Raw genomic sequence first — 14,969 nt, forward strand, 5'->3', positions numbered from 1 at the left:
TGGATAGACCATCTTGTGAGTACAATCCTGTTCAGCTGAGAGAGGCAATCCATCACCAAGCTCAGAACCACCAGAAAATTACAAGCCATGAGACAAAATCAATGGGAATGAGCCCAAAACAGAATATCCAATGCATGAAAACAAAGGATCCTGGAACAGACACCCCACTAAAAGTTGATATAAGTAACAACCATAGAATTGTCAGAGTGGATCATTATCAACCAATCCACAAGAACAGGGAGGAAATGGGAACATGCTCAATGGACAAGGAGAAGTTTGAATATGCTGATGCAGATGAATGCTCCTTCTAAGCCCACACACCCCAAATCATTTCATTGTTCAAAGGTATGCCCCTGGTTAACAGAGAAGAAGCATCTATAAGAAGATGAAAATCTGGTCAGGGTCGCAAGGAGATGCACACAGATGTATTGACATAATCAGATGTACCAAATATTGGGTATGCAAGAGAAAAGCCTAGGAAGGCTTGACAAGTCAGCCCACCTAAGCAGCTTCACATTGAAGGATGAAGTTGTGAGAAAAGTCCACCCACAAAGAGCCAAGGAGGAGATCATCCAATTAATAATGGAATCTCAGGCCCAATCCACGAACTTGGTGAGCAAATGCTCTCCTGAATCGACTGAAGACATAAAGAACAGATGCAATACAAAAAGGAAGAGCATAGAACTGGAAAGCTCAATCTCAATGGATAAAATAAAAAAAACACCCACTGAATGCAGTGATCAGAATGTGTAAAAAAGCATCTGAAACATCAACCATAGTCATCCATAAACTGTGTGAAAAGAACCACCATAGAGAGAAAAACAACAACATATGGAACCAAGGGATGACAAGAAGCCAGTTGAGAGACTACAAGTCCATAACTAGGTATCAGTCCCCACTCTTCTATTATGAGAGTAATAATCCAGAGAAGGGGTAAATATTCGCTCAGTGTCATTCTTGGTAAAGAGATCTGAGACTTCATCCTCGAGACACTGAAGATAAATGGGATTGAAGGAAAGAAGAAAGGAAACTGGAAAAAGGAGAAGTGGAGAGATAGGTCATGGATGAGAACCTGAAGAACCCATTTGTTGGCAAGAAATGGAGACCGAAGGTTGACAAAGAGATAGACAGGTTTCCAGAGAACTAGACCCAATAGGGTATTTGTATTAACTGATGAGACAAGTGATGATCCTGCTATCAGGAAGTGGGAGGACAGGGAAAAAAGCTGGAATGGGAAGAGGAGACATAGATTCAGCAGGCCTAGGGGCAGAAACTGAAGTGTGAGGTTGAGAAAGATGAGAAACCAAAGTATACAATGAGGACTGATGCCACAGAAGAACCCTTTTGGGGAGATAAACATGAGGGAAAGCATACATTAGCTAGGAGAACATCCTGTTCCAACAGCATAAGAACCAAGTAATGGGGGATAAAGCAGAAGAAAAATTATGAACCAATGTGGTGAAGAGAGGATAACAACCCTCTCCAAAAAACTCCTCCCAAGTGTGATGAAGCACCTCATAAATAAGATGAAGTGACAAGAGGTAACAAAGGAGGGTGGTAAAGAGACAAAAGCATAAAAACTGGGTACTAGAAATGGAACTAGAAATTAAAAGGTCTGCCTTCAAACAGGCAAAAGAGATTCTAATAACTGAGAAAAGGAAATGAAGAATGGCTGTAATCAGGACAAAAGAGTCAATTACACAAGGAGGATAGGTGCACAATTATTCAAGAAACGAGTCTGTATAAACCCTAATATCAGGTGAAGGGGAAGACAAAGTAAACTTGAACATGGGTTTCATATAATGAAGCACGGAAAGAATCAAAAAACACCGGGGGAAAAAGAAAGAAAGAACATACCTGAAAAATCATATCAAAGAAGAGAGCAGAATGGTGAGAATTTTCCTACACAGATAAAGTTCCACCTAGAGTAAACCTTAGTGGAAGAAATAGCCAGTTAAAATCATCATCATCCTAGTCACATTCAAACTGGGGAGAAGGAACAATGTCTGAATGGATGGGGGAAGAAGGCCCAATGTGCATGAAGGAATCCAAAGCATACTGAACAATGGCTATCATGTCCTCCACATACAACAAGCCCCCACTAGCCACAGGTTCTATGTTAGAAACATCATCACTATCAAGTGGAAGTTAATCTCACTTGGAAAGTCATACTGGTGGGTAATCACCAAGAGTTTTTTCTCACTGCAATTAAAGAAACTATGCTGGTTATGTGAAACAAGAACACTAAACCAGGTAAACTTGAACAAAAATTAACTCAGTCATAAACTATCACAAATCTCAAGTAATTGATCAACTATTTTGGAACATTTTAGACAATGCCAAGAAAAACAAATGAAGTTAATTTGAGGGCAAGTGGTTAGGGGAAGGTACCGCATGGCATCATGCACTGGTGCAATTCACATTAAACACATATTTCTTATGTAGCTCAAGACTAGTAGCATGCAAATCTCATAAGCAGATGCATGAATGAATCAAGCTATTCTGTGTGTAAAGATGAGATATCTTAGAAATTAACTCCTGTAACTGTAATATTGACAGAATGTAGCTTATGATAACAATCATTAGCTATTACTCTAAATAAAGTTATATGAAGTTTACTTTCATTTATGTCACTCGATATTTTTATTCATTTTTTATTAGTTTAAAATACCTTTAAGATGTACCTATAAGACAAAAACTCAACACACCAAAACAACTAGTTTTGTCCCATTTTGAGAAAACTTGATCACTAATTTATTTACAAAACTATTATACCCATTACATGTTTTTGTGATAAATGTGTGTGTGTGTGTACACTTGATAAAAACTATTCAAATTATCAATGGTAATATAAAATGTTTTATTCTCTATTATGTTTAAAGAGTTACAAAAACAAGTTCAGGCCACAATAATCTATAATATACAAACAGTTAAGAGTTTGTACAAAAGTCAGACATATATACTTCATATACAAAGTTCACTACCCTGGATGTACAACTTACACCTTCTCTTCGTCAGAATTATCTTCCCGATCCCAGTCTTTCATTGTTGCTCCCATCATAAAATCATCCCGCAGAATGCTCCACTGTTCTCCTCCAGAGTGGCTGTTTTGTAAGCTCTGCAGAAGATATGTTAAATGTAATATAAAATAATAAAGCTATCTGGAGACAGACTAGATTAATTAACTAAAGACAATAAGTAGTAAAACTGTTTCTAATTTTCAAAATGAAATGCTTGGTAAAATTGTGAAAAATATTTAAGGAAGTAGTGACATTTGTATTTCTGTGAAAGCAAATTTCCTATTGACAAATTGACAACATAGTTCATACTGAAAACAACTGTACCTAGTCTAGTAGTTTTTTGTGCAAAAAATTGCTATTGTAAAATATAATTACTTTGACTTATAAATGTGACTGTTATGTCATTTCACTGAAATACCTTTCATAAAAAGAAATTATTATTCTGATATTTACTGACAGATTAGCCATCTCAAGAAATAGAGCACTTAAATGCTTTATCATTATGTTTTCACAAGATATTAATATGAAACATACCTTTTTCTCTGATACTTCTAAATTATTAGGTTTTTCACTCTTGTACCCCTTTAGCATATCAAGAAAGTCTCCTTTTGTTAATGATTTCAGAGCCTTCTCTTTCTTTACCTCTGTGCCGCCAGCTGCTTTGAGTTTTTTTCCAACTTTTTTTTGATGTTGCTGAACAGCATTAAAAAGCTGTACCACTCCCCTAGAAATGAAAATAAGCTTTAATATTTGCAAAATAAAATACTTGTTTGTTACCAACTAAGTAACAAAGATTTAGTAATCTCGAAACTATTCAACTTACATTCCAGTAATTGCACCTGTACTAAAAAAAGAAAGATTAAAACAATCTATTTAATGCAATTTTGTATAAAACCCTTATTGATATATTTAACTTGGACACATAAAAATTAATATTTTTCATACTTTAAGTTGAATGATCAAGTTATTAGTACCTACAGTAATGTATATAAACAACCTAAAGAAAGGAGAGAAAAAATTATATGGTGCCAATGAACTTGGATGTTAAATTAGTGAAAGGTGAACAATCTTCATAGTGCTATGTAAAGGTTGGACAATTCAATGAATTACCTATCATAGTGCTATGTAAAGGTTGGACAATTTAATGAATTACCTATCATAGTGCTATGTAAAGGTTGGACAATTTAATGAATTACCTATCATAGTGCTATGTGAAGGTTGGACAATTTAATGAATTACCTATCATAGTGCTATGTAATAGGTTGGACAATTTAATGGAATTACCTATCATAGTGCTATGTAAAGGTTGGACAATTTAATGAATTACCTATCATAGTGCTATGTGAAGGTTGGACAATTTAATGAATTACCTATCATAGTGCTATGTGAAGGTTGGACAATTTAATGAATTACCTATCATAGTGCTATGTGAAGGTTAGACAATTTAATGAATTACCTATCATAGAGCTATGTGAAGGTTGGACAATTTAATGAATTACCTATGAGTAGCAAATACACTGATTAGTGTCATTTGAACTAATCAATTAATCAAAATTCTGATTACATTGATTAATTTAAATTAATATTTCCAATTATTATTGTTTTTTTTATAATTCCAACAATCGATTAATCAAAATTCCAATCATACCAACTGTCACAAAAATAATCAACTAATCAAAATTAATGTTACTTATTATTAATATTTCCAATTATTCCAACAATCAATTAATCAAAATTATGATTAAATTGATTGTCACAAAAACAGTCAATAAATCAAAATTAGAGTTCTGATTATTACTATTTTTGATTATTCCAACTATCTAAGTAATTGAAATATTACCACCAAGCTTGCTTACCGTCTTTCTTATGACAAAGCTATTAAGGCTATCTTTTACTTTCAGAAATTTGGAACTACTGACCCTGGGCCACCAACCATTTTTGCTTTTTTATTTTTGAGCATCTGATTAGAGGGAAGTCAACTGAGATTATGTAAAACCAATGTTTTTTTTTTGGTTTGAGTAATGCTGTCCTAATTGATTAATAGGCTTTCCACTAAGTCCTTGAGTAGTTATAAATGACACGCAAACTTACTGAGAAATATTTTGAGAAAAGAAATGATTAACCTCAAGTTTAAAACCAATATCGAAATCAACAAACCATTTCACTTTTCTTAAGTGTTAAAAAAAAAAAGATTATCTTAAAATCATCACATTTCCAAACAGACCTACTTTAAGTCTTACTCTGACATTTGAAACTATGTAAAAGTTTACACAGAAATAACGTACTCCTCTGCCCAGTAAACACAGTAATGACAGTTATAATCTTTCTCACTTTCTAAATCATAAAATAACTCTGTAGCTTTCTCACACATTAACTAAACATCCCCCATCCAACCACTATCTGCTGTGAACTTAACTAATTTATTTAGATCCTAACAAAGTTGAATAAGATGATCCCATTTTTTCTGAGCTTGTTAAGAACAAATTTGGAATTTTAAAGAATGATAAAGCAACTGGACCAGATAATATTTACCCAAGGGTTTTGAAAGAGGTTGAGGATTGGATATGTGAGCCACTTGCTATTATTTTTTCTAAGTTTTTGAATAGTGCACAACTGCCACTAGATTGGAAATTGGCTAATGTTACTTCTCTTTTTAAGGTAGATGATAAAAGTTTTCACAGCAATTATAGAGCGGCAAGTATAACATCAGTGGTTGAAAAAGTTTTTCAAAGTCTGATAAAAGGTGCTTTGAGAAAAGTTATTTAACAAAGTTTAAAATTTTGTTGGATAGTGAGCATGGTTTCATGAAGGGAAAACCTTGCTTTCTTAATCTTTGGACAATCTTTGAAGATGTTACAGTTTACTAGATGATGGTACAGATGTAGATGTATCTGGATTTTCACAAAGCATTTGACAAGTTGCCACATAAAAGGCTTGTTTGAAAAGTTATCTCTGTAAGTATGGGAAATAGATTGGTTCATTGGATAGAAAACTGGCTAGATGGAAGAAAACAGAGGGTTGTTATAAATGCAGTTCAGTCAAACTGGATTAATGTCATGAGTGGGGTACCTCAAGGCTTAGCATTAGAACCTTTGTTCTTTTTTTTTAATTACATCAATGACACAGATGAAGAATATAATTTTGATGGGAATAACCTTAACAGTGTTATGAAAGAAAAATATCTTAGTGTTCTGGTTAATCAGTCTTAAGCCATTCAAGTAATGTGCTTTTGCTAGTGGCAGGGCAAATATGATTTTAAGTTGTATCTACAGAAATATTGAATAAAAGTCTAAAGAGGTCACAATGCCATAGTATGGGTCACTTGTTAGGCCACATTTAGAGTATTGTGTTTAGTTTTGGATTCCTTACTGCAGAAAGGACATTTAAATATTGTAAAAGGTTCAGAGGAAGGTTACTCGGATGATACCCGAGATGGAAGGGTTATCATATGAGGATAGGTTATGATCTCCAAAACTGTTCTCTCTTGAAAAAAAAAAAAGGAATAAGAGGGGATCTGATTGATGTGTTTAAGATTGTTAAGGGAATTATTAATAGTGTTGATGCATCATCTTTTTCATAATTAAAAGGTGAGATTGGTAAGACTAGGGGACACAAATAAAAAATTTTGGCAGGTAAAAAGTCATTTTCAGCTGAGATAGCTTTATTTTTCTAACAGGGTGTGTGGCCTCTGAAACTGATTAAATTCAGATGTGGTTAATGCAGTTAAATTAAGGGAGTTTAATGGAATGCTTAATAAATATTTGAATGATAAAGGCTGGCTTTGAGATTTTTTGTTGTTTTTAGTGTTTAGTTAAATTTAGTGGACAGGACAGCCTAGATAGACCAAAAGGTCCCTTGTTGCCCCTCTTAATCATCAAACAATCTTTCAATTCTAACAACTTACTTTGCTTAACATATACTGTGAATTAATTTTACATTTTCAATATCGAACATTATCAAGAATAGGCTAAACAAAGATTTACATAATTAATACACTACCCCAAACAATGATATATCACACATGCTTTGGCCCTTTTTTAAACCTAACAGCAGACTGTTTAAAGTTTGAAATGATACAAAAGTAAGAATTGTCAATTACCTAAAGAACTTGCAATTGATGTCTTAAACAATATTACATAGGTCAGTGAATGCAATACAAAAAGCCAATCACAATAGCTAGAATATTAAAACCTAATAGTACCATAGTATGTAAAAAACTGTAATGGTTATTGTTTGAGCAGATAAAGTTAAAAAATAATTATTAGTATAAATCTGACAAATTAAGTAAAAATGTGACAAAAGTAAACAATGTAATGCGTTCATTTTACTTAAACGAGAAGCATTTATTCAGTTCATCAGCATATAAAATCCACCAGTTTATGAATTAGTCAGTTTCAAGTTGTTTGCTTTTAGTGATACTTAATGATGCATACTTCAGTCCAACTATACGGAAATCATAAATGTAATTTTATAAGCTGCTGAAACTGTATCTACAAGGATGGTCTTTATCTTGTTTTCTACTTGGACTTTGGTGTTCATGGATTCTGTCATCAAAGAGACAATTGGTCTTCTGTATTGCTGCTCATGATGCTTGCATATTAGACAGTAAATACATGCAAGTAAAAGACTGTCTTATGTTAAAACTGATTTTCTATTCATGTCTTTTAGTAGTTCATTTACAAGTTCACATATTTGGGTCATTCTTGATAGTGGTGTCAAGTAGGTTCAGATTGTGATCATCATGTTTGAATGTACTGTGTACCAAAAGACTGTAATCAACTGGAATCCCTTTAAGAATTTTGGGTTAAAGATAAAGCACCAATGCTCTGGGTTTTACAATCAAATGTTTGGCATTAAGGGATAGTTCTTCCAACACAGATACAATAATTTCACTGTAACTTAAAAGAGGATCCTCCTGAATAGGTGTGAAGTGCTAATGGTTATCTTAATGTGTTTGAACTGGTCTAATTTCTGTTTTATAAATTTTGTGAAACTACAACTTTGGGTTTGCTTCCATTTTTAGACTGAACTACTTGATCGCAATCCCACTGATTAATTTCACTACTACACTTCTGTATGAAGGAGTCAAGCATTGTGAACTGACCAACAGGCAAAGTACTCACATTACATTTAAATTTCATGAATGGATCAGTAAGTGAAATTTATAAGTAGTAAGCTATGAATTATAGAAGTGAGCTTTGAGTCTCAATTTACAAAATAATTTTCAATATCTTTTCATTATGGTGAAACTATTAACATGGTCATTTATGGGAACAAACTTGAGGCCTTTAATTAAAACAAATACTAAGATGGTTATCAGATTAGATCCCAAAACATCTGGTCTATTAGACTGATGACAAAAATATTCAGGGTTCATATTGTCCATTATACAGTGTAGCCCCATTATAACGCGATCGTCAAGGTCCATAAAATGTCATCGCGAAACAAGCGGGGTTGCACTAAATCGGGGTTTTGTAAAGATACACTTAAAATATTAAAAGGAATTAGTATGTAAACTATAACGTGGTTATGGTTACGAGGTCGGTCCCAGGTACTAAGCCCGTGTCGAAAGAGTTAATGACCCATCGCGTTATATCCGAATTCACATTAAATTGGGGCCCACAAAATTGGGGTTTCACTGCACTAATATCAACACGAATGTCTTGTTCTGCCTGTGCAATTGTTTGGTACACAGTACATTAAAATTTTGTGTCTATATTCAGAACCAACACTGTGAAAAATCCAAATGTCTGACATGTAAATATGTGATGTACACTACTCAGACTCATGGGCTGAAATTCACTTTGAATAAAAGTCCTTTACTTGCACACCTCCAATTTTTTATAAACTGTGTAACATACAAGTCTCGTAAGTAGCTGTACATTGTACAAACAATTTGTCACCTTGATAACAGAATCCATAAACATGTAAGTCACTTAAATTAATTTTTCTTTATTTTCATATTTTTATTTTTTTCAAACAAGAAATCATAAGTTTTTATGTAATTTGATAGTATTGGATTTTAACAGTGTACCTATTGTTTTATGTATCAAGTTTACTGACATGTATAATAATGTTCACAGTTCATAGCAGCCATAGAGAACAAAATTAGTCTTTTTCCAGATGAAAAATATAAATTTCCATACCAACTATAATAAATAAAACACACCACCATTTTTGTATTTCTTGGCACTTTTACAAGCCAATTTAAGTACCCACTGTTTGCATATTTTGATCCTGCTCTTATTCACTCACTGTTAAAAAGAGCACTTCCCCATGATGTAGTAAATACTTCCTCATACCATCTTCATAAAAATATATAATAATATCATAAAAATCTAGTAAGAATCAATTCACATTATGGTCAGAAGATTGTGTCTGTAGTTTTAAGGAAAGTGATATGCATACACTTTTTTCTTCTCAACCAAGTTATAAGAACAATCATTATGTATATTATTTTTGTGCAGATACTAGTAAACATTTTTGTATTAAGTTTTTTCCCTACAGCTCTTCAATACTTTTTCTAATATTTGCATTTTCAGGCCTTTTTTAGGCCTAGAAAGTAAAAATTAATATTCCATTATTTTTCCAGAATTTCATAACAGCTAGAAACCATGCTTACAACATCATTTTTCACAATGTTCTCTATGTAATATTACAGTTTTTTAAACTTTCAACAGTCTGCCATTAGGTCTAATGAAGAAAAATGGTACCCCATGAAATGCAGATTTTCTTGCAATATTTCACCCTTTTTCTTTATGCTTGTCATACATGAAGCAGGCCTATCTGATAAAACTGCAATCATAATCAATCAGAAAATTATTTACATTATATATATGTCACTTGAAGTAATTTATAAAACCAAATTTGACATGACACTGCACAAAAACAGTCTCATCAGTTTACATGGTTCTACATTATCCTTTAAAAAAAAACTGTATGCTAAATTTTCTGAATACAAGAATTCATATACACAATTTTGATAAGTTGGCTGCTGCAACAAATATCTTATGATATATGTCATAACAAAACTGCTCAGTGTTACATGGATATATTCTGTATTAAAACTTATTTTCTAAATTTTCTAAAGAATAAACCATCTTTAAGAAGTTCTTAAGTTGTGGAGTTTTGTAAAGTGATGAAGATATTTTTTGGTTTGAAGTATTCAAGTTTATTTAAATAACCATTTGCAGTAAATAGTCCTTAATGTGGCTATCACACAGTTTTAAGTCCAGTAGTGGAAACCGAATATCACAACCAAAGTTTTATAAGTAATAATGGCATGTAATAAAAATGATAGTGTTTTTTGAGCATTATGTGCAACTGTATAGGTTTTCATCCAATTAATGACTACTGTATTCAATCAACTTGAACTTTTAAATATAACATTAAATTAATTTTTCTTCATAAAAAATAACCAGCACTTTTTCTGCAAAAAGAATTTGCTGAACTTTTTTTTCAACTAAAAAATATTTGAAATACACAAATTTATTTACACTGTGAACTAAACTCAAAATTAATTTATTGATTAAACCAGTGTAAAAAGCTCCTTTACGAATTATTGTAACCTTGTTTAAGTAAAACATTTGTAGAAACCCCTGTTTTTAACCATTCTGCCATATAAAAATTGTTATTTCACTAAATTAATCTTACTTTTAGTTCATAAAAATTCAATATTTTTCAGTAAATTTCTATCTATATTAACTAAGAAAAAAAAAGGCTTTTATGCACATGTGGTTGCAACTCTATTTGCTTTGTACCTCAATTACAGAATACAAAACACTTTTCAACAATAATAATAAATACATAAGCTCACACTATATACATATATTGATACGTTACTTAGGGCTGTATGCTGTCTAAGTTTTGGTTGATTCATGAAACTTTAAAGATACTGGTAATCCTTATAATTCAAACTTACAAATTCTCTTTACAAGTCTGAGTTACACCACCAAGTCAGCAACTACAGAAAAGTTAACTAGTTAAAACAACAACAAAATATAATATACATATATCCAAACTTACCTTGTAGCAATTCTTGCTAAAGCCCTTTCTTGCTCTTTCTTCGTAACATCTGGTTTTTGGCGTCCCATATTTTCCCATAGCAATTTCTGTAAAAAAATATTTTTTTAAATTTGCACTATCAGTTTTTAACAATTAAAATCATGCATTTTTATTTAGGTACATAAAGGTATTATAAATGACAAATTTTAGTTTACCACTTATTATGTATGTATATTTTCACTGTGTATCTATATTACTTTTTTTCTACTCTTCATGAATTTACAATAAAAAAATTTGTTTTGAACATTCAAAGCTATCTAATAATACAGAGGCACCTTTTGGGTTTGTATTTCAGAGAAGTCTCAATTAAGTTAGCATAAGGAGATTTACCTGTCTTTTTCTCTCCAATATATCCCTTTTTTCATCAGATATACGTTTCTTTGGTTGCTTTGTAGGCAACTTCTCACTTTGTGTAATTGTTCCTTTTTCATTGACAACTTGAACCTCATTTTTTCTCTCTTTGGAAATTACTTCAGCAAATTCAACATCTTTTTTTGCTTTACAAAGAACCACGTTATTTTTTTTCTTAGAACTGCATGAGCCAAGTACTTTAGCTATTGCATCCGCCCAGCCATCATTTCCTGTTTTATTGGATTCTTTTATGCTTGTATCATCATTATCCAAACTAATGGACTCTTCTTCTGAGAAATAAAAGAAAGAAATATTTATTTTTGCACATGTATCTGATCTCTATATCAACCTCACACCTCACTTACTTAACACAAACAACTATTTAAAATATTGACCAATCTATGAATTAGGAGTACAACACTGTAAATGTTAGGTGCAGTTAAATAGTGAACCTCTTGGCCTTCAATTTCTTTTAGATTACTTGGGTACATTACCATAATGTTGGAAGCAGTAACTAGTACTTTTCAACAGTATGATAAGAAATGTAATATTTTCAATCACAAAATTATTTTAATCTTTATAAACTTTAATGAACTTGTTCAAAATTTTTAATTGTATTAAAATCCAAAAATTTAAAGTCACAAAATAATTCATGTTATTTGGAAATTCTAGTAATTTTCCTTAGTCTTATCAAATAAACTCACTTCGAAGCAGAACAAGAGTATGTTCAGCATCACAAATAACACAATAAAGCTTATAATTCAAAATCACAGTCATCTATCATAATGTGCATTCTACAGCTTCACATTTTCATATAAAATAGTGTCTTTACACATTCTTTGCATTTCTTTTCATAAAAAAGAAAATAACTTACACTACACACACACACATGGTAATGGAAAAAAGATAAACATCTTTAATACTCAATACATGTGGCTCTTTTAGGTATTCAACTTATGTGTGATCCTGCTAAAGCAAATACAAATAGTGTTCTTGAAAAACTGTTACAATGGAAATATTTGATATTTAAAACAAAATTTTTACTTGACTTGAAGCTATCCAATGAAAATGTTTTCAGTAATATGCTTTTTAACATTTTGGTTTGGAAGCTGCCAAAATATTGAACCATGTATTTAATATATGTAATTAGCAGTAATAATACAACTGAATTAAATGTAAAACATTTGATCAACAGCATTGGTGTTACCTACTACACTTAAAATTAACAGTATCATGATTCACTACCCTGAAATAGTTTGTTATATCTTCAGTACACTGACCTACATGTTTTCTTAACATCACGAATGTTTTGTAAAGTATACTTTTGCTTTAATTTAAAAATAAAATTTAAACAACATTAACACTAACAGTAAGGGTATGTCACATTATCAGGAACACACAGCATGATATGAAACACCGTTCCAATCTCAAGTTAACAAACAAATAAACCAAACCCTCATATTCTTTAAGCATAAGGAATGATATTAATACTTACTTTCATCATCCTCATCAGAACTTTCTACTTCATTGCTGTCTTCCACTGACACTTTTACATGTTCTTTCCATACGGACGCCGCCATTTTATTACGACAAGAAGCGCCATCTATATAGTTACATTTTTGATAGAATACAAAAATGTCCATTTTGTATTTTACAAAACCCTCCAATGGTTCATCGGTAAGTCTCCAGGCTTATGACATTAAAAATTGTTTTTCGATACTCGTGGTGCGCTGAGCACAGACAGTCCACTGTGTACCTTTAAGCTTAACAACAACCAAACTAATATATTAAAATCACATATTTCTAAATGGTACTTTGATTCATATGCGAAACAATTAATTAAAATAGAACTAACCAAAAGTTACATGATAAAAACCGTTTCTTACTGCTTTAAAATTAAAATATGATGTTTTAATTAACGATACGGTTGTGGTAATTGTATACCAATCGTTGCCATGGTTATTAACCTATACGATCACCTTATTTACAAGTTGAAAATGTTCATCTCACGACGAACAACTCTAACGCAACAGCTACCACTAAGAAATATATTAACCAGGTCTTCAAGAAATATCAGAAAGAACTTGAAACAGAAACAGTGAAACAATTAACAATACACCAAAGTACCACCTCACACATCTATGGTCTATCTAAAATTCACAACTACGCTTTCCGTCCCACGGTTAATTGTAGATAATCGCCATACCAGCCTTAAAAAGATAATGTAATCACTAAAGGATAAAACACACTCACGTGTTAAAAACTCGATCCATTTCATTTATATAACCTATTCACAAATGTACCAACCACTGAAACAGTACAAATATTCTGCCAAACATCTTGAAAATAACAGAACTCTCAGGGAACAGACCTAACTGACAATCTACACAATAACAGACTCACAACCTTCTGTGTCAACATAACTTACTTTTAAGTTGAAGATAAGTACTACCAACAAGAATAAGTTCTAATCATGGGCTCACCTCTCTCACAAATACTCCTTAATCTGTAGATGGAACATTTCAAAGAATCATCCTGAAACAAATAATTTGGGTTAAATATGTTGAAAGAGCATTCGTAATACGGCTACTCAATCACATGTACACTGACTAGAGATAAGGTTCCATAATTTATTGAACCATCTAAGCAGACAATATCCAGCGATGCAATTCACAATGAAAACAGAAGAAGATAACAAACATTCATTTCTAAGTGTGTTGGTTACTAGAACACAGAACTCATATATCAAAGAGTTTAGGAGATGTTGATAAATATCTCGAATAAAAATTGAATAAACCCAATAATGTAAATACGGGTGTTACCAACTGATTCGTTTCCAGGATTAACAAGATTTGAAATACAGAATATACTAAAAGAAGAAAGACAGACATTTATCACTAAAATTTTTCTTAACAAGAGATACCCTGAATACGAAAAAGAAAAATAATAATTAATAATAAAGAAGATAGACACCATGGATAAGCAAGAGAAAAATGAAGATACTTAGCTATATTTCTCCACATCGAAAGTATTTTTTAAAACATGTAAACAGTATTCAGAAGTCACAATACAACATGACTGTAATAAGCACACACCAAACTACATAAATACTATTTACATTTCTTATTAACGTGAAATTTCAATATGTTGAAAAAACAGAAAGACCAATAAAAGCTAGAAATCAGGAACATAACAGACACACAAAACTGTATGTGCAATAATCGACACGCCAGAGAAGATCATACAATAAAACTGAAAAATGTTTTTTTTTTTCCTGTTAAACATGAAACTACACGATAGGCTATCTTTGCTTTGCCTACCATGGATATCAAAACCCAATCTGTAGCTTTGTAAGCCCATATATTACCACTGAGCCTCTGAGGGCCACGTATGAAAAAATCCTTTTAGATCTGCCTCTAGCGACTGAAACAGTCATGGATTTCACTATTCTATAATTTATTTAGAATATATCTTTATTCAGATACACACAGGTAAATTTTTCTTTATTGTCATGCAGCTTTGTTGACAAGGAAC

At 31.9% G+C, this 14,969-nt stretch overlaps 1 protein-coding gene across 1 annotated transcript; it reads right to left on the reverse strand.

The window, feature by feature from the left end:
* Window positions 1-2,836: 2,836 nt before the first annotated feature.
* Window positions 2,837-13,031, reverse strand: LOC106456892 (RRP15-like protein). The gene is made up of 5 exons (XM_013916259.2): window positions 12,931-13,031; window positions 11,415-11,725; window positions 11,046-11,131; window positions 3,555-3,744; window positions 2,837-3,118 (listed from the first exon to the last, which is right to left on the reverse strand). The coding sequence occupies exons 1-5, from the start codon at window positions 13,013-13,015 to the stop codon at window positions 2,999-3,001; spliced, it is 792 nt and encodes a 263-aa protein (XP_013771713.1). The 5' UTR covers window positions 13,016-13,031; the 3' UTR covers window positions 2,837-2,998.
* Between the last annotated feature and the right edge of the window lie 1,938 nt (window positions 13,032-14,969).

The sequence above is a fragment of the Limulus polyphemus genome, unplaced genomic scaffold, assembly GCF_000517525.1.
Source record: "Limulus polyphemus unplaced genomic scaffold, Limulus_polyphemus-2.1.2 Scaffold268, whole genome shotgun sequence".
In the NCBI taxonomy this organism is placed as follows: Eukaryota; Metazoa; Arthropoda; class Merostomata; order Xiphosura; family Limulidae; genus Limulus; species Limulus polyphemus.

Coding starts and splice junctions, on each gene's coding strand:
- LOC106456892 (XM_013916259.2), bottom strand. CDS start 13,015: ATGGCGGCGTCCGTATGGAAAGAACATGTAAAAGTGTCAGTGGAAGAC. Junction 3,745..11,045: donor TTAGCAAGAATTGCTACAAG/GTAAGTTTGGAT, acceptor TTTCATTTCTAG/GGGAGTGGTACAGCTTTTTA. Junction 3,119..3,554: donor TAGAAGTATCAGAGAAAAAG/GTATGTTTCATA, acceptor TATCTTCTGCAG/AGCTTACAAAACAGCCACTC.